This window comes from Hordeum vulgare, chromosome 7H (genome assembly GCF_904849725.1).
Source record: "Hordeum vulgare subsp. vulgare chromosome 7H, MorexV3_pseudomolecules_assembly, whole genome shotgun sequence".
Taxonomy (NCBI): Eukaryota; Viridiplantae; Streptophyta; class Magnoliopsida; order Poales; family Poaceae; genus Hordeum; species Hordeum vulgare.
In genome coordinates this window covers 307,148,102-307,168,878 of record NC_058524.1, presented here as the reverse complement: position 1 = coordinate 307,168,878, position 20,777 = coordinate 307,148,102, and the positions used below count along the sequence as shown (strand labels likewise).

The 20,777-nt window shown below is 44.6% G+C and overlaps 1 protein-coding gene across 1 annotated transcript; it reads right to left on the bottom strand.

Moving 5' to 3' along the window:
- Positions 1–799: 799 nt before the first annotated feature.
- LOC123412450 (golgin candidate 4-like) lies at positions 800–20,195 on the bottom strand. Its single transcript, XM_045105397.1, has 15 exons — positions 19,877–20,195; positions 19,106–19,204; positions 18,756–18,845; positions 18,528–18,674; positions 18,206–18,338; positions 18,042–18,106; positions 17,538–17,708; positions 17,280–17,384; positions 16,806–16,913; positions 3,195–3,491; positions 3,033–3,098; positions 2,596–2,798; positions 1,941–1,995; positions 1,660–1,845; positions 800–1,307 (listed from the first exon to the last, which is right to left on the bottom strand). The coding sequence occupies exons 1-15, from the start codon at positions 20,057–20,059 to the stop codon at positions 1,047–1,049; spliced, it is 2,169 nt and encodes a 722-aa protein (XP_044961332.1). The 5' UTR covers positions 20,060–20,195; the 3' UTR covers positions 800–1,046.
- Between the last annotated feature and the right edge of the window lie 582 nt (positions 20,196–20,777).

Here is a 20,777-nt window from a genome sequence, read left to right as displayed (position 1 = left end):
CCTTGATTACATCAGCTGAGGACTGCTTGGTAGACTGATGGACGGAGCGGCGTGTTCGGGTGGTGTCAAAACAACGAAAAGGTTTCGACTCCTTGATCCTTTTGATCTGCCGGCAATTATGGAAGAACCGCAACGGTCTAGTTTTTTACCGCACCACCCAGTACACTATACCACAGTTTACCGGGGGTGCTTGACACTCTTCGTTCCTCAGTGGTGCGTAGCACTCTTCGTTCTTGGGTGTTGGCTGGATGTACCGGAGCTAGTGTGTTTTGTGAGTAATAGAGTTTGGCTTGGGAGTGGAGTAGTCTTAGGACTTCGGTGGCATGTCCAGTGCATGCCTTGTGTTGTAACTCTCTGTAAATACGAATGTCTTCTACTCCCTCCGTTCCATAATATAAGTCTTTTTAGAAATTTCACTAAAGGACTACATACGGATGTATATAAACATACTTTAGAGTGTAGATTCATTCATTTTCCTCCGTATGTAATCCCTTAGTGAAATCGCTTAAAAGACTTATATTTAGAAACGGAGGGAGTATAAAGCTAAGGTACGCGATTGCTTACTCTCCAAAAAAAAAAACATGTGTTGGTAACCTCGATGTGCAATTCTACACATTGCTCTATGACTTGTATACAAGTAGAAACAAATCCATGTTCATAAAAAAAAACTGGAAAGGACTGAATGCGTATGTTTTACATATAAATAAATCCCTCTGCAAGTTTACTAGCAAAGAACCCGAGTGGCTTCTCTTTTTTCTAATGATACAAAACCTTGACTTGGAACACACAAATTCTCATCTTTATAGGGCAACAACTGGCCCAGTAGACAGGAAGCATATATATATTGTATAGTGAATTGTTCCTTTTGTTGAATGACATGGTCCATTTACATATTTCCTTAGATGCCACCGGGAGGGAGAGAGACCAAAAACTTTGAATGGACTAAAATTACCACATTGTCAACAAATGAAATAAATAGCTCAAGGCCAGGCACATGTAAGACTTAAAAGGAAAAAAGTCATCCAGCAATATATACTTAGTTCGGATCATTCCAAATGCGTCTGTGTGGATGTATATATCGAGGAAGCAAGTGGAACCATACGGAATTCATAGGAATCTGGGCGACCAAACTGTTGTGGCTTTGTGGAAAGGCCAGGATTTGCAATGTGCTGTGATGCTTGTAAATTTGATGCACTCCTAGTTTGGTTCTCTTCCTGTGAAAGCCTTGCGGCGGCTTCCGAAGCTTTTTGTTTCTCCCTTTCTTCTGTCTCCTTGAGTAGAAAGTCCACCCAGAGATCTGCAAAGGACTGCAAATATTTGGAACTTAGGGTATTGAGAAAATAAGAAGTAGCACTAGGTTATAATTTAACCAAACTTAGAATGTCACTTGTTTCTGGCTTTCATGTGGCCCCCATATTTTGAAGCAACAGAGATATGATTACTCCATTAACAAATACTCCCTCTGTTCCTAAATATAAGACTTTTTAGAGATTCCATTAGAGGACTACATACGGACGTAGATAAACATATTGTATAGTGTAGATTCATTCTTTTGCTCCGTATGTAGACCCCTAGTGAAATCTCTTAAAAGACTTGTATTTAGGAACGGAGGGAGCACATCATCATGCGAAGAACAAAGTACAGACAAAAAGATCCCACCTGGTTATCCTGGGGTGTATGTGTAGATTTGCCTGCTGAATTTCCACCAACAATTCCTCCAACTAGGCGCCCAGGAAGACCCAAAACACCGCGGACAACAACCTTACCAACATTGCTCTGTGCAGAACCGATTCTTTGCTTGTCCTCCTCAGAGAAGCCAAGCATCCGAACCATAAGATCCAATACCTGGATGTACCACACGATATTTGGATATTAATTGATGAGAATTTTCTAGTTGGTTAGTTTCATGATACCATAAATAATGTGAAGGAGTCAATCACCTCTTTGCTGTGATTCCGTTGGAAGTATGTAACTAGTAGTTTAATCACAATTCGTCTGCAAGAGAAATTCACTTATCATATATCCACGTAGCTCACGCGAAAATAAAAGCACAAACAGTACATCCAGTTGGAACATCCTGTGAGAAATAAAACTTCAGCATAAATATGATCACCGTTTTCAGATATGTTTGACATTTACAGATGTCACAATATGGCCACCAAATAGCCAGCAGACAAGTGCCAATCACTAATTATAGGTTATTCCACCTTTTGTATTTATTTTTTCTATAAAGGATTGAGCCCCGAAATTTATTGGTGGGATTTACTGTGCACATGATTGTTCTGCAAAATTCTGAATGTTTTTAAGGTATACTCCCTCCGTTCCTAAATATAAGTCTTTCTAAGAGTTTCACTAATGGACTACATACGAATGTATATAGACATATTTTAGGGTATAGATTCACTCATTTTGTTCTGTATGTAGACACCTAGTGAAATATCTTAAAAGACTTATATTTAGGTACGGAGGGAGTACATAGTAGGCTACCACGCAGTATGTAGTATGCCAGAGCCTGTTTCAATGCATAAAACAAATACCATCTGTGTGTGCACATACGTATTCATCAAGACCATCAGAGAGGGCAACAGTCAGCACCTGTCAACAGAGTTATCTGAATCAAGTGACATCCTATTGACTGTTGTCATGCTTTGTTCTAGCGCACGCCTTAATCTTGAATTGTCATCCTCAAGCTTCTGCATGGAGCGCTTCCCATCCGCTAACATCATCTCAGCTTGAGAAAGTTTGGCAACTACTTCGTCCTTTTCCCTTCTTGAAATTTCGGTTCCTTGATTTGCCACCTGCAAAATCTAATAGCTTTAGTGATGACATTCAGAAATGGCAGCATAACATTCTTACACTGCTTAGAAATCAAAGTACACGCACTCAGAAGCATATTTTCTTTACTACAAAGGCCTTCACTCAAAAGAAATTTCATCAATTGGGTGAAAATGAGTTGAATTATACTGATAATAGTATGTTAGGAGGATGAGAAATGCTTGCTGAAGCAAAGTGGAGGTATTAGCAGTTCTTACCTCCAGTGACTCAGATAATTTAGCCAATGCTTCTCTAGCCATAGCTAAATCACCCCCAAGTCGTTCCTGTATCATATGTAAAAATGCAAAAAAAATCAAGGAAATCTTGCAAATATGAAACATTAGGCTTCAAAGCAAGGATAGTTTGAACGTTTCAAACACCTTTGCTTCACTCTCGGCATAGTACTGTCCAAGGGCAGTCTGCAGATTAAGCAGTTCCTGATCTTTTGATTCAAGTGCACTCATACAGTTTGCAAGCTTGTATTGCAGATCTTCTATCTGTTCATTTGACCTCAAGCGTTCATCATTTATGGTCTTCTTACTCTCCTCCTGCTTTGTAATCTCAACCTTTAATGCCCTCTCTAACTGCACTATATGAGTTCTTTGCTGCTCACAGATTACCCGCAACCCTTCAATGACTTTGCTATCTTCATCCATCTTTTCTTGGTCTTCAAGGTCCTAAGAAGAATAACAAGTTTGCTATTAAGAATGTTACTACTACATCATTCTATTTCTTTTTAAGCAGATAAAGTTTTGCATAAAGCACGTAACATACTACATTGTTCAAATGAAGTTACGTGTAATAGCTTATGCACAACCTAATCCTCTCTCCATCTTATTAGGTAGCTGAATCACTGATGAGGAAAAATCATATGTCAAATCTGTTTGCCTACTTCTAGATACTTCTACTCCAGTGTAGTATTTCCTTTCTTTTCTTTACCCTAGCTTTTTCTAGAGTGTTCTAGGTATAAGTAGCTATGAGTAAAATGGTGAATCTTAAGTAATGTTTTCTAGAGTGTTCCAGCTATAAGTAGAAGTGAGATGTGAAGGCTTCCCAAAGCCCTATAAATAGAGGTCCCCACGTCTAGTTTATAACCAGATTATTACCCCATTACCTATAATAGAACTTGGTGTTCTTATCTAAGATCATGGACTAGGTCTTGTGCTCTAGGAGTTTTGGATGGAACTCCTGCTGCCCTATTTTTTTTCGGGAAAATGCAATGGACCTTTGTGTTTCATTTCATTGAAAAGAGAGAGATAGTTGTGAAATTACAGCCCTTCTAGGAGGTGGTTACACATATCGGATGGTCACTAGTGCACATCCCATGAGGCTGGCAGCACAACCCTAAGCCCTTTGGCACCAGCATTGGCCCAAAGCCTGGTCTCGTCTTTGATCCTGCCCACGAGAGTGTGGACGGACGGCTGCTCGCGATCGAAAAGGCAATCGTTCCTATGCTTCCAAATCATCCAGGGTGTCAGAAGCACCACGGATGCAAAGTCCCTTGCGCATCAGCTGAGGCGTGTCCTGCCTAGCATGGTGCCACCAGTCAAGCAGGGAGCTTTCGTTGTCGGGCGGCCTGCAGGTCGCGCGCACCCAAGCAAGGAGCTCATGCCAAACCTGCCGCGAGAAAGGGCATGATAGCAAGAGGTGGTGCAACGTCTCCGGGGCCTGCTCACACAAGGGGCAAGCCGCATGGTGCTGCATCCATGCCGAGCGAGCCGATCCGCCGTCTAGCAGTGATCTAAGCTGGCGAGCCAGTGGAAGAATTTCACTTTCAGCTGCGCCCAGCTCTTCCAGATGAGCTTCCAGTCATCGGAGGCGATCGATCCGTGGAAGGATGCGTGGTCGGCAGATCTAGCGGTGTAAGTGCCGACCTCGTTCCACTTCCAAACCAGCTTATCCGGCTCGATGGAGTGTGACACGCTCTCGAGGAGACGCCAAAGCAGCAAGTACTGCCCGATCTCGTGGACTCCCAGAACGCCGTGGATGTCGCGCGCCCAAAGGTGGGCCTATAAGCCCTCGGTCATCGTCCTGCTCTTTCTCCATCGCTTGGGGATGCAAGCATGGAGCAGGGGCGCGATCTCGTAGACGGAGCCCCCAGTGATCCACCGGTCCACCCAGAATCTAGTGCTCTCGCCGTTCCCAATGATCATGTGGGTGCTCACGGAAAAGAAGGCGCGCTCCTTAGCAGAGAACTGGAGGTCGAGCCCAGCCCATGCACGACGCTCATCAGTTCTGCTGAACCATAGCCAGTGAGTCCTCAGTGCCATGTTGGTGCGCTCCAAGTCGTGCACACCGAGCCTACCAAGGCATTTTGGGCACGCAACCCGGCGCCAGCTAACGTGACAGTGGCCACCGTTAGCCTCGACGCGGCCGGCCCAAAGGAACCCTCGCTGGATCCTCTCAAGCATCTTGAGGATCTTCTTTGGCGGCACCAACACTAGCAGCTGGTGTAGCGGGATTGCACCGAGCGCCGATTTCACCAAGGCAAGGCAGCCCGCTTTATTCATGAGACAGGCCTTCCATGTGGGCAACCTCAGGTATGTGATGGGGAGGCCAACAATAGGGCAGCCCAGGCTCTCAACGATGGGCCTCGTTGTGTTGTCGTTGCATCTGATGAGCGTAGCAGTGCTCTTGGCGAAATTGACGTGTAGCCCAGATGCCCGGCCAAAGAGCAACAGGATTGCCCTCACGGCCTCGATATCTTCTGGCAGAGGATTGGCAGAGGATGGCAGAATAGGACCACGTCATCCGCATACAGCGAGATGAGGGGATCGACCTTGTGGGGTGCAGTTGTCGGATGACGCCGAGCTCGGTGGCGCGCTTGAACAGGCGGCTGAGGGTGTCAACGGCGAGGACGAACAGCTGCGGTGACATGGAATCACCCTGGCGATGCCAAATAGGGGGGCCAGGGCTTCCATTTAGCAGCACCTTGGTGTTGGCTGAGGATAACAGAATCCCCACCCACTCTAGAAATTTGTCCCTGAAGCCATACTGCCTCAACACCTCGAATAGGAAGGGCCGGGACAGCGAGTCAAAAGTCCGCGCTAGATCGAGCTTTAATAAGATGTGTGGCACGCCCAGCTGGTGCAGCAAGCGATCAGATTGGCGGACCAGCACAAGTCATGCAGGCTTCGCCCGTGGATGAAGGCATTCTAGTTGTTGCCGACGAGGGCGTCGAGCCGTGGCGTGTGACGGAGCAAGAGCACCTTGGCGAAAATCTTGGCAACAAGGTGTATGAGGCTGATCGGCTGATAATCGCACAGGCAGCCCGCGTCAGCACGCTTGGGAAGCAGCAAGAGCAACGCTTGGTTCAAGCGCGAGAATCCACGTCCACGCAGGTCATAGAGCTGCCGGAAGACAACGACGAGGTCAGCCTTGATCGTGGGTCAGCAGGCGCGCAGCAACTCGATGGTGAAGCCGTCGAGTCCCGGAGCCTTGCGCGCCGACAATCTCCTGACTGCGCACCAGATCTCCTCGTCATCAAAGGGCGCGTCCAGCTCAAGGAGATCCGGGAGGCTCCATATCCTCATACCGAAGGCCGACAGGTTTGTGAGGACAAGAAAGACAATGAAGACCCAACCCATCCCGAAGCAAACTAGAGGCAAAGGTAAGGCAAATGAAGACCCAAAGTGCTATAAATGTGGTGAAGAGGGACACATATCCAGCGATTGCTCACTAAGAAAAATTGTTAACACAACTATCCATGATGGTGAAGACAATGAGGAAGAATACGAATCTGAAGATGTAGAGGGACAAGAGGAAGGTGAAGAGGTGGTATGTGTGATTCGGCGTCTCATATGTTCCACACCGCAACCTGACGACACAACAGAAGAAAATATTTGAGGGCAAATGCACCATGAATGGCAAGGTGTGCAAATTAGTTATTGATAGTTGCAATTGCGAGTATCTTGTCTCCCAGAAGTTGGTGAACCATTTAAAGCTTGAAACTCAAGATCATCCAAACCCCTGCACTCTTGGGTGAATCAAGAAAGGAGTGAATACGAGGATCACCAAACAATGCAACCTGCCACTTTCTTTGGGCAAGCACCATCGCTCAAATTTGTTGTGTGATGTAGTTGATATGTATGGACGCCAGACATGTTCTTTTTGGGAGACCTTGGCAATTTAATGTGGATGCTACACACAAGGGCAAGGAAAGTTCTTAATTTTTCATTAGGAACAAGAGAAAGATCATTATTCTACCAAACAAAACTGATGGTAATATTTCAAAGGAGGGGAGAAGTATGTTAACTATCTCCCAGACCTCTAATGAGTTTATGAAAGACTTGAAGGAGGCAGATTTGTGTGTTGCACTATTGTAAAAGATGAAGGGCACCCAGCTGTTGAAATTCCGGGAAAGGGAAGTGGCTTATTAGCAGAATTTCAGAGCATGATATATTGACAGAGAAAGTGGAGGAATTGCTGCATAAGGGGCACATTCGAGAAAGTATAAGCCCATGTGTTGTACCAGCCCTGCTCACACCTAAAAGAGATGGATATTGGCCCATGTGTACGGACAGTATATCCATTAACAAGTTCACCGTAAGGTATAGATTCCCTATTTTCCGTCTGGATGATATGTTGGATCAGCTTAGTGGAACAACAGTGTTCACAAAGCTAGATTTAAGAAGTGGATGTCATCAAATTTGTATCAGACCCGAGTATGAATGGAAAACAGCCTTCAAGACAAAGGAAGGGATGTTTGAGTGGCTAATCATGCCACTTGGACTCTCAAATGCACCAAGTACCTTTATGCACTTGATGAACCAAGTCCTTCGGCCCTTCTTATCCCACTTTGTTGTGGTTTATTTTGATGGCATCTTGATCTATAGCAAGGATAAGGATGAACACTTTGATGACATTCGGAAGGTGCTAGGAGTGCTAAAGGAAAATGAGCTCTACGTCAACTTGAAGAAATGTGTTTTTCTACGGACACAACTTCTTTTCCTAGGGTTTGTCATAACATGCGACAGTATTTGTGTTGATGATTCTAAGGTTGAAACAATCCAAGAAAGGCCAACCAACTCCGATGACCATCTCTGAGGTAAGTTTTCATGGCTTTGCAGCTTTTTATAGGCGGTTTGTGAAGAATTTTAGCACTATCATGGTACCAATTACCAAGTGTTTGAAGAAAGGAAAGTTTCAATGGACAGAAGCGGGTATAGCTAGTTTCAATGATATCAAGCAAAAACTCTTACAAGCTCATGTTCTGGTGTTACCTGATTTCAACAAGACTTTTGAGTTAGTATGATGCAAGTGGTGTAGGCATTGGAGCTATTCAATCTCGAGAAAGGAAGCCCGTTGCTTTTTTCAGTGAGAAATTAAGTGAAGTAAGGCAGAAATGGAGTACTTATCAGCAAGAACTGTATACCATTTTTAGAGCTTTGAAAACTTGAGAAGTCTAGTTGCTGCTGAGGAGTTCACTGTTTACAATGTACTTATCAGCAAGAATTGTATACTGTTTTCAGAGCTTTGGAAACTTGGGAAGTCTAGTTGTTGCCTGAAGATCAAACCTTGAAGCATTTTAGAAATCAAAAGCATGTGGATCGCATGTTAGCAAGATGGGCAGCATATCTGAAAAGGTTTAATTATCTCATCGTGCGTACATCTGAAACAACTAACCGAGTGGCGGATGCTTTGAGTCGTCATGCATGCCTCTTGACTTCTTTTGAGGCTAAACTTCCAGGCATGGATCAAATAAAGAAGTTGTATGAGGCTTACGAAGACTTTAACCATATTTGGGTGAAGCACACAAGCGGCCAGACTATAGGTGGTGACTATTTGATGCAAGATGGTTGTCTCTTAAAAAATGATTGTTTGTGCATTCAAAGAAGTTCTCTACGTGTGACACTGGTTAGAGAGCTCCATTCGAGTGATCTTAATGGCCATATTCGAAGCAACAAGACTACTGCTAACCAGGAGGCTCATTACTTTTGGCCACAACTAAAGAGAGATGCTGGAATGTTTGTTCAGCGGTGCCCCATATGTCAAACCTGCAAAGGCCAAGTTCACAATACAGGGTTATACATGCCTTGCCTATTTTTGTTGCTTCATGGGAGGATATCTCTATGGACTTTGGCTTGGGCTTCCCAAAAACAAGACAAGGGAGTGATGTTGTTTTTGTGGTCGTGGACAGATTCTCTAAGATGGCTCATTTCATCCCATGCCACAAGACAACATGCTCATCATGTGGCAAACCTATTCTTTCGAGAAGTGATCAGACTTCATGAGTTTCAAGGTCCATCATCTCAGAACATGATAGCAAGTTTTTTTTCTGCATTATAGCTCACTTTGTGGAAGCAGTTCAACAATAATAACAACAACAAAGCCTTTAGTCCCAAACAAGTTGGGGCTAGAGGTGAAACCCATAAGATCTCGCGACCAACTCATGGTTCTGACACATGGATAACAAGCTTCCACGCACCCCTGTCCATGGCTAGTTCTTTGGTGATACTCCAGTCCTTTAGATCTCTCTTTATGGACTCCTACCATGTCAAGTTCGGTCTACCCCAACCTCTTTTGACATTATCAGCATGCTTTAGTCGTCCGCTATGCACGGGAGCTTCTGGAGGCATGCGCTAAATATGCCCAAACCATCTCAGACGATGTTGGACAAGCTTCTCTTCAATCGGTGCTATTCCAACTCTATCTCTATATCATCATTCCTAACACGGTCCTTCCTTATGTGGCCACACATCCATCTCAACATGCGCATTGTTAGGAAGTATTAGTATTAGTCTAGGAGTCCTTATTAGTCTATTAGTATTAGTCTAGGAGTCCTTATTAGTCTATGTTTACTTTACTTGCACCTCAAGTCATATGTAATATATATATGCCCCTTGGGCCTTCAATACAGATAAGTTGCTTTCCTAACATGGTATCAGAGCCTGGTTTAGGTCTCCGGACGCCGCAACTCGTCCCCACGATCCAATTTTTTTTCCCGTTCCTGCTCCAGCCACCTAATTATTGCACATGTCGCCTTTAAGTCAGCCAACACTCAACGCCAACAACATTGCCGGTCGAACCAACGTCCTATAGAACTTGCCTTTTTACCTCTTGTGGCACTCTCTTGTCACAGAGAATGCCAGAAGCTTGGCGCCACTTCATCCATCCGGCTATGGTTCGATGCAGCATTGACCCCAAATATCGAAAGGTGTCCTAAGGCACCACCTGCCCATCAAGGCTAACCTCCTCCTCCTCGTGTCTAGTAGTACTAGAACCGCACCTCATGTACTCAGTTTTAGTTCTACTAAGTCTAAAACCTTTTGATTCCACGATTTGTCTCCATAGCTCTAACTTCCTACTAAACCTCGTCCGACTATCATCGACTAGCACCACATCATCCACAAAGAGCATACACCATGGGATATCTCCTTGTATATCCCTTGTGACCTCATCCATCGCCAAAGCAAAAAGAAATGGGCTCAAAGCTGACCCCTGATGCAATCCTATTTTAATCGAGAAGTTATCAGTGTCACCATCACTTGTTCGGACACTTGTCACAACATTATCGTACATGTCCTTGATGAGGGTAATGTACTTGGTCGGGACTTTGTGTTTCTCCAAGACCCACCACATGACATTCCGCGGTATCTTACCGTAGGCCTTCTCTAAGTCAGTGAACACCATATGCAGGTCCTTTTGCTCCATGTATCTCTCCATAATTTGTCGTACCAAGAAAATAGCTTCCATAGTCGACCTCTCACACATGAAACCAAATTGATTTTTGGTCACGCTTGTCGTCTTTCTTAAGCAGTGCTCGATTACTCTCTCCCATAGCTTCATTGTATGGCTCATCAGCTTAATTCCACGGTAATTAGTACAACTCTGAACATCCCCTTTGTTCTTGAAGATTGGTACTAATATACTCCATCTCCATTCTTTTGGCATCTTGTTTGCCCGAAAAATGAGTTAGCCATACTATCGCTATGTCCCCAAGGCCTCTTGATACGGAGCATCCCACGGTTTGCCAAGTGACACGTGCAACGTCTACTTAAAACATACAAAGGTGAATCTTCTCCTTTACACGTGTCATCTTGTGCCCTTCGAGGATGGTATACTACTTGACACTCCTCTTGTGTGCATGCATAGGTATTGTCGGAGCTTAACGGATGACGAGGAGTGCCAGCACCTGCATAAGACTACACCATCCGCGAGGGAAACGTGGAAGAGGAGACGGAAGAAGACGGAGTTGTGGAACTCAGCGTCCGGACGTCCGACACTCTACAGCGTCCTGACGACAAACGCCCTCCGGACGTTCGACGTCTTCCGAAAATCCGACACCACTTCAACCGAGCCTAATCGTCGAACGTCCGAGACGCTCCGGACGTCCGGACCCTCTCAAGCCGTCGGACGACCGACATCCTCCGGACGTCCGGAACCCCCTGTGCACAGCCGTGGCTTTTGGCCTTGTATCTCTCTCCCACTTACCCCTTCGTGGCTAGCACTATATATACTCCACCCCCACCTCCATTCTAGGGTTAGCTATGTATTGACAATTACTTATTGAGCTTAGCTCCATCTACTACCTCCTCCCATGGAGATGCCTCCATGTGAGAAGACCACGTAGTGGATGCCAAGGCCCCTTACGAGGGAAGATCCCCTAGTGGATTCAAGGCCCCATCTCCCCATGGATTTGGGATGAACTCTACCATGTATCTTACTTTCCCTTTGTTGTTTATGTACCCTTGTGGATCTTGTGTGTGATGAGTCTAGTGGATGTGTGATTGTCTTGTTCTTGAGTGTTTTCTCTTGTGATTTCTCCCTGTTCATCCCCGTGTTCTTCGTGTTCTTGAGGAATCCCCCTCCAATTCGTGAAAGATCAACACCCACGGGTTTGTCCTGTATCACCTCTCCACACCTCAATGCGATACAATCACGTTCATCCCCGTGTTCTTCGTGTTCTTGAGGAATCCCCCTCCAATTCGTGAAAGATCAACACCCACGGGTTTGTCCTGTATCACCTCTCCACACCTCAATGCGATACAATCACGGCTCGTCGCCTTGCCTCCTTTCATCCTTTTTAAAGCCTCCTTGACCTCAGACTCCTGGATTCGTGGCACAAAACATCTACTAGCATCATGAAAGGAATCATCCGGTTCAATGGTAGAGCTCTCATTCTCCCCATTGAACAACTTGTCGAAGTACTCTCGCCATCTATGTTTAATCTCCCCGTCCTTCACCGGGAGTTGGTTTGCTCAAGGCTCATCGCCTTGCCTCCTTTCATCCTTTTTAAAGCCTCTTGACGTCAGACTCCTGGATTCGTGGCACAAAACATCTACTAGCATCATCAAAGGAATCATCCGGTTCAATGGTAGAGCTCTCATTCTCCCCATTGAACAACTTGTCGAAGTACTCTCGCCATCTATGTTTAATCTCCCCGTCCTTCACCGGGAGTTGGTTTGCTCTGTCCTTGATACATTTGACTTGGTCAACATCCCTCGTCTTCCTCTCTCGGATCTTGGCCATCTTATAGATGTCCCTTCCGCCTTTCTTCGTGTCTAACCGCCGATAGAGGCCCTCAGACATCTGAACCCTTGCTTCACTCACAACTCACTTTGCAGCCTTCTTCGCCATTTTGTACTTCTCTATGTTGTCTGCACTCCTATCTAGGTACTGGCGTCTGAAACACTCTTTCTTCTCCTTAACAGACGCCTTCTAGACATCATCGTTCCACCATCAGGCATCTTTAGCTTCGCTTCTTCCCCTAGACACTTCAAACTCCTCTGAGGCCACCTTATGAATGCAAGTCACCATCTTTATCCACATATTGTTTGCATCACCTCCTTCCTCCCAAGGACCCTCCTTAATGACCCTTTCCTTGGACGCCTGGGCTACCGCCCCCGTGAGCTTCCACCATTTCGTTCTATCGACTTTCGCACGCTTGTCCCACTGGACACGATCCAAAAGCGGAAGTCAGCAACCACAAGCTTCTGCTGAGGGACAAAACTCTCCAGGTATCACCTTACAATCCTAGGCACGCACGCTGTCTTCTCTTCTCGAGAGGATGAAATCAATCCGGCTAGAGTGTTGACCACTACTAAAAGTTACTGGATGTGATTCCCTCTTCTTAAAGAGTGTTAGCTACGATCATGTCGTAGACTAGAGCAAAGCTTAAGAAATCTTCTCCTTGATTTCGGATGCCATAGCCACAGCCCCCATGCACTCCTTCAAAACCTCCGTTAGATGTGCCCACATGGCCATTGAGGTCTCCTCCTATAAAGAGCCTCTCGACAATCGGTACACACCTAACCATGTCCTCCAACCCATCCCAAAACTCCCACTTGGTGTCCTCATTGTGTTCTACTTGCGGAGCATACGTGTTGATAACATTGAGTACTAAGTCCCCAACTACCAGCTTGATTAGGATAATCCGATCCCCACGTCTCTTGACGTCTACCACTCCATACTTTAAGCTCTTGTTGATCAAGATGCCTAGTCCATTTCTGTTTGCAGACGTCCCCGTGTACACAGCTTGAAGCCGATACCGTCCACCTCCTTCACATTTTGTCCCCTTCATTTGGTTTCTTGGACGCAAAGGATATCAACACCTCTCCTCACCGTTGTACCAACTAGCTCCCGAAGCTTATCCGTCAAGGACCCTACGTTCCAGCTACCCAAGCGGATCCTCCTAGGCTCAGCTAGCTTCCTTACCCTTCACACTCATCGAGTCAAATGCGAAGACCCCTGCTCATTTTCCACTACACCCGGTCATCGATGTAGCGCGCCACTAAGGATGCGACGACCCGATCCTTGCTCACTTGCCACCGTATCCAGATCAAGATATGGCGCGCCACCAAGGTGGTGACGACCCGGCCCTTGCCCATTTGACACCACACCCGAGTTCCAATGTGGCGAGTCGCTGAGAGGGTTACGCCCCAATAAAAATCTTTTAGGTTTCATCTTCATAAGAGTGGCTGAGTTTTGTCGTTGGCTCGCCAAGCCTATCACAACCCTCTCCTTTACCTGCGCTTCGGACCGGCTATGTTGGAAGCAATTCAACACTGGATTAAATTTTCCAGCACTACCCATCCACAAACAGATGGACAAACTGATGTGGTGAACAATTTTTTGGGTAATCTGATTTGTTGCATTTGTGGAGAAAGAAAGGGGCAATGGGATTTGGCTTTATCTCTTGCAGAGTTCTACAATAACTCCAAACTGTTAGGAAAGCAACTTATCTGTATTGAAGGCCCAAGGGGCATATATATATTACACATGACTTGAGGTGTAAGGAAAGTAAACATAGGCTAATAAGGACTCCTAGACTAATACTAATAGACTAATAAGGACTCCTAGACTAATAGTAATACTTCCTAACACCCCCCCTCAAATGCAAAGCGTATGCAATAGCATTGCATTTGAAGAAGTGTAATACTAAAAAAAAATGATAATCCAAATCCGCGTCTTGAGAGTGTCGTTGTAGCATGAAGAGTCTTCAAAACTTGTCGAGTCGCCGAAGGAGATAACGAAGAGATGGCACATCAGAGATAGACACCGCATCACTTGAAGATACAAGATAAGTATTAAGAGAAGATGGGTTGTCAAAAGAAGATGTCAGATCATAGGAAGACACCGCATCACTTGAAGATACAACATAAGTATCAAGAGAAGATGGGTTGTCAAAAGAAGATGGCACATCAAGAGAATAAAGCATTGCGCGGAAAATCATAGTCCACGACAACCGTCGGCGAAAGAAGCTCGGCGGATAATGCACAATGGACGTAGATCGACAATACAAAAGAAGTCCAGAAAATCCTATAGAAAACAACAAGGACAAATAGGCCATAAAAGTTGTATAAAAAAAAGGATCAGGACTGGAGAAAGGCTGACAGACTAAGGTATGGTGAACTCGCATGACGTGAGAAAACACAAAATATCAACGGATTTGGTGGACGCAGCGGAAAACAAGCTAAAAGCTAGGAAGCATACACGACACAAAGATGCAAAATCCATCGTGTATGCAGAAGACATTGTACTGTTTTATTATTATTATTGTTGTTGAAATCAAAATAGGAACGGAGCAGAAGCTAGCATGCCGCCATAATCAGGCCCAGCTAGAACCGCACAGCACAGAACCAGCTAGCGGCAGTAGACAGAGGCACGGAGCAACACGCGAGCAGCAGCAGGACGCAAGCACTGGGCAGAGGTAGGAGCACACAAACATGCTGGAAGAAGGCAGCCCTGTGCACGAGCGTGGCAGTCGGGGAGGTAGGGGAAGAAGCGAGTGAGGAAGGTGACCAGGCCGTCCAGCGACCGGCGATCCAGGTCCCTCAGTTTTTCCTCGGGGACGTAGACGAGGTCCGATTCCGATTTCGCGCGCCCGTAGGAGACGAGTGTGTTGGCGAGGATGTTGGAGACCGGATCGACCAAGCCCAAGCAGAAACCCCCGCCGCGGAGGAAGCGCGCCGCCATGCCGGGCCTCGCCCTGAGATTCAGCCGCTCCAGCGCCTTGCGGTATGAGTCGCGGATCTTGTCCAGCAGCCGCGATCTATGCTCAGCCTGCTCCCGGCGCGAAGACGGCCCACAATCGTAAACCGAGTCGTAGATTCGGAGATCCGGGGGGCAGTTGGGCAACAGCGCCATCGCCGGCGTCTCCTCCGCCTCCAGCCAGACGGAGATTCGATCGGGTTGTGCGAGGACCTGGAGGCTGGGGCAAAGGCAGACGTGACAGGCAGCCGTGACGCACAACGGCGCGTCGTAGGTAGCAGCTGATGGAATCGATCCAAGAATAGATCGACGAAGACGAAGACCGTAAAAAAAAAGGAGGCGAGTTGCGGCGCCAAAGGTGACCTAAACCTAGGCTCTAATACCATGTTAGGAAAGCAACTTATCTGTATTGAAGGCCCAAGGGGCATATATATATTACACATGACTTGAGGTGCAAGGAAAGTAAACATAGGCTAATAAGGACTCCTAGACTAATACTAATAGACTAATAAGGACTCCTAGACTAATACTAATACTTCCTAACACAAACATAGATCCACGAAAGGAGTCCTTTTTCCGTTGTCTACACTGAGTTCCAACACATGTGGTGGACCTGGTGAAGCTACCATCAAGGGGAATCACAAAATCAGCATTGTCATTTGCAAATAATTACACCAAGTTATTTGAAGAGATTCGTGGTGTTTCGGAAGCACAAAATTAGAAATATAAACAACTTGTTGACTGCAAAAGGAAGCCGAAATCATTCCAAGTTGGTGATAAGGTGATGGTCTACCTCCGTAAAATGAGGCGCCTTTAGATGTTAAAGGGAAGCTTAGACAGTGAAGGTATGGGCCCTTCTCTATCATGAGGAAGATAAATGATAATGCTTATGTGATAGATCTTCCAAGCGACATGGGTATATCCAACACTTTTAATGTTGCGGACTTGACTCTCTGCCATCCAAAAGAAGCGCTCTATGAAGATAACTCGAGGTCGAGTTCAAAAAACCAGGGGAGAATGATGAGGAACAATAGACGAGGATAGAAAAAGAAAATCATACATCATATTTGTTTGGCTATCTCTAGATACTTCTACTCTAAGGTAGTATTTCCTTTGTTTTCTTTACCCTAGCTACTTTTTCTAGAGTCTTCTAGGTACAAGTAGCTATGAGTAGAATGGTGAATCTTAAGTAATGTTTTCTGGAGTGTTTCAACTCTAAGTAGAAGTGAGATATGAAGGCTTCCCAAAGCCGGAAAGCCCTATAAATGGAGGTCATCGCCTCTAGTTTGTAACCCAAACTATGTACCCGACAACCTATAATAGAGCTTGGTGTTCCAATCTAAGATCTTGGACTAGGTCTTGTGCTCTAGGAGTTTTGGATTGAACCCATGTTGACATATCAGCCCTATCTCCACCTCGATCAATATCTAACACGTTGAAGTTGTTCCTTTAACACTTGTGTTCTACACATTGTAGCAGCAAGGTGGAATTGCTCCTCCACAACCATGTGTTGCTTCAATTACAAGTGTGGGAACTAAGAATTGAGATTAGAGTATTACCTTATCTAACAAATGTTGCTTCAGCCGAGACAAATTTTGTAATGCTCTGTCTCGCTCATGAGAAGCGCCCTGTAAAACTTTCTTCAATGAAGCCATCTCTTCCTTAACCTTCATAGCGTAACTACAAGCACATTAGTATTTTTGTTCTCTTGAGAATCTATACTTAGTAATATTGTACACTAACAAACCATGTGTTGCAGGTCCATAACTTGGGTTAAAAGGTATCCATAGAGAAATGTGCAGCCTATTACTTTTCACAGTGTAAGATTGCTCTCTTACTAGCTAAATTGTAGAAATTTTACTTTAACAAAGTACAAAATTGGGACTTTGGGAGTATACATTAAGGTTATAATTTCACTTCAAAGCTCTGAACCTAACAAATAAAACAGTCTATCCCATGTGTCTTCCGGATGAGCTACCACATTCCAAATTAGATTTGTAATATGCGTAAATCCCAACTGAAGAATATTTTACCTTTTCCACATCAGAAACATTGTTAATATCAGAACTACAATTGTCAACTTTTTGTGTGGTACTTTCCATATTAACGAGCTCTTTGTCAAGCCTGCCCTTCGCTATCTACAGAAGTAAAGACCCTGTTGTCAGATTCCTAAGCCACATAGTGAGTCTAGTTACAGTTATGGCATAACAATATTCATAAACCTGCAGTAAATATATGATCGCTTTTAAGCATTACTTAAACATTTACGCAATTGCTATGTTAATTTAGACCTTCAAATCTGAATTCTCCTTCTGTAGAGCCATCACCATACTTCGAAGGCTCTGAAGAGATCCATCTGATGCACGCTCATTGTCCCTTGTACTCAACTCATCTTGCAGGCATCTCAACTCTGCTTTCTTCTCACTTAATTCCTTACGCAACTCTTCCGTGGTAGCTGCTACCTGCGGAAGTGTAAATACAGCACGCTCATTATTCCATATGTAGCCAGCAATGTGCTGATGGCGGTAAGGGATCCTACAGCAGGCAGCCAGCGCCTTGACGCCTAAGCGCATAAGGTGGATAAAATTTAAGGTGCCGCCAGGGCACCTTGCCGCCTAAGCGTCCAAGGCAGGACGCCTTAAAAACATGGGTAACCAAATAAATATAACCATGGAGTCCTATCTGTCATCCAAATGCAGGACAGGAATTCCAATGGTAGAGAAGCATACACAGACCCGAGGTGCAGATAATCAATGTATCCATTTGTCTTGTATTTATATTAACTATGAACTTACCATCTCTCTATTGACCTTCAGTTCATTTAGCTGCTGCTGAAGAAATTCGTTCCTCTTGTTTTCATCTGAGGGGAAATAATATATTTAAACCAAAAAAAAATGCAATACAAGATGTTGTGCAAACTACTTCAAGTTGGAACAGCTTAGTTTTCGCACTGACATACCTTCTAACCTCCTTTTTGGTTCATCCTCTTTGTTTGAATAGCGCCTGAGTTGCTGTTTCAATTGTTTAATTTCATTTTCAAGACTAGCCTGTTTAGCAGCAAAATATTCTCTTTCTTCCTCCAGTACATCTCCCTGTAACATAGTATGCATTCAATAAAGAGTAATAGTTGTTTCTTGCAGCGTGCTGTTCTTCTTAACAGGTAATGACAGAACAAAACACAATCTTGTCAATAACTTGCAGAGAGGAGTGAAGCGTGAACACAATAGAAATTATGAATTTATAGATTAAACATGTCGTAATGACACTGCTTATAGTTATACCTTATAATGCCCTGGCAATGGGTGCGGACCATTTTGCTGTATAACCTGTGAAGCACCACCACCATACTCATTCTGCTTTAAGAAGCTCAATGTTTTTTCTTGATCTGTGTTTCTTTGCATTCTGCTAGGTGATCTTTGCAAAGCACCCTATAAAAATTGAAGTTGGTACGTGGCATACAGCAGGCTAAGTGATCAATACTAGATGTGGATATCAAATTACTCGATTACATTAGAATTGCCTGAGACTGCCTTATAGTTAGAGCTCTCCATACTTCTTCTCAATGAGCCATTTTCTTCACGAAATTTTACCAGTTGCTCCTGTCATAACATATGCACCGCTGGATGCTCAGAGATATTGTGAGCCACATTATCACCGAGTTAATCAAAAAATTGTGTGCTTTCAAATGGCATCACCAGTTTACCACTAAACGAATTAACTGTTTTACTGGCACTAAGCTGCCAAAGAAGCTCAATGCACGCGTCTAGCATCTAAAAAGCAATGCTTTCAGCATCAGTGATCTGATTCTGATAAACAGATACGCAATAGGGGAGGGGGGGAGACCTTCAATCATGCATACCTCCTTTTCCTTCAACATGGCAGCATAATTGAAAGACAATGCCTTTATTTCAGCCTCAGAAGTTTGAAGTTTTTCAATATCCTCCTTGAGTTTAGAAATCTACAACAAAAAATGCTATTGCATCAGGGGGCACCTGCACTGATACTGCTCCACTTCCACAGTTAGCCACATAGAAATACAACATGAATATGTGTTCAGAACAAGTTCAAATCATGCAACCATGTATTAAAGCCTCGCCCAACCATAACAAATAATAGTTTGCTACGCAATCCAACATTTGGAGAGTGCTGGAACATCAATAACATCTAATAAAAGCCCTGTTATAAACTTATAATCAATCAATAAACTTCTGGTAGCAACATATACATCACTTGCATCACATATATATTATCAGACTAATATGCACAGTTAACATATCACCACATATTGCATTCATTTGGAGCATACCTTCTCTTCAGAGGTGGTTCACTTCCCAATACCTTTAGCTAACCACTAGCCTAACGATTTTATTTCACATTTTTCAGTGAACTTCCAAGAAAATTATCAGTTAACAGACTAAAACTTCAACATCGCACAAACTAGTCAAATAGCAAGGATTAGCTCATCGGCTCGAATTGCCTTTTAATATCTGGCGTGAGCAGGCTAAGCCATTTATATCTAACAACTCTACGCACTCAAACTCGCGAACGAATAGCAGCGGGTAAACAATGGGAGCCACCACTCGGACCATTTTAACACGAGACATGCGTGGATAGAATAAGGACCCGTTACCTCGTCCGGCTCGGCGGGGTCCGGACGGGTGTACCGCCTCCGCCGCCCGGACGACGGAGGCGTAGGTGCGTGGTCTCCGCGCCGAGATGGCCACGGCGCGGGGACCTCGTCTGCCGTGGCGTCGTCGACCTCGCCGGCGAGCCGGGAGAGGCTCTCCCGATAGGTCGCTATAGAGCTCCGCATCTTCGATAGCGCCACCGCTTGATGGCCGGTTGGATCCTACGGGAGCGCGCAGGGTTAGGGTTCGGGAGCGGAGTGGCGGCTTCAGGCGGGGAGGAGATCTGTGAGAGGTGGGAAGAGTGACTAACGGGAAAAGGGTCAAAGGTTAGAGATGAAGACATGTTTCCTTTCCCTTTCCTGGACCAAAGAATAAATTCATTAGTAAATGTTTTTAAAAAATTGTAAAACTTTTTGTGAATGTTCATGTTAGTGTCGCAAGCATACTTGGCAATTTTTATGCGAAACATAGTGGTATTGTTTCATCGGTGAAAAGACAAATTTAAGATGACATTTGATATTAAATTTGTTTGTTTTCTACTCATGCCAAAATGCTTAACTTTTTGCTTCAAAATTTGGAGGTAGCATTCCGATATGATTAAGAACACATAAAAAATTGTCTTGATTCTTTTGATATTTTGAAACTAGTTTTGTGCCAAAAGCACGTGCTACCGGGAGATGAATTGAATTTTTCGAAGATTCATTGACTTCTTTAAGTAGGTTTTTGTTTCTTCAAGTTCGATAAACCAGAGAAACACATACTCGACTTCATGTTAAACAAGTCACAAAGTTCAAGAATCGGCCAACGTGTCTAACACAAGAATACTAATGTAAACAAACCCGGGTCCAATCTATTGTGTTGTTTCTTCCTAGTGAATTTCACCTTCTATCATGGTGTTATTAT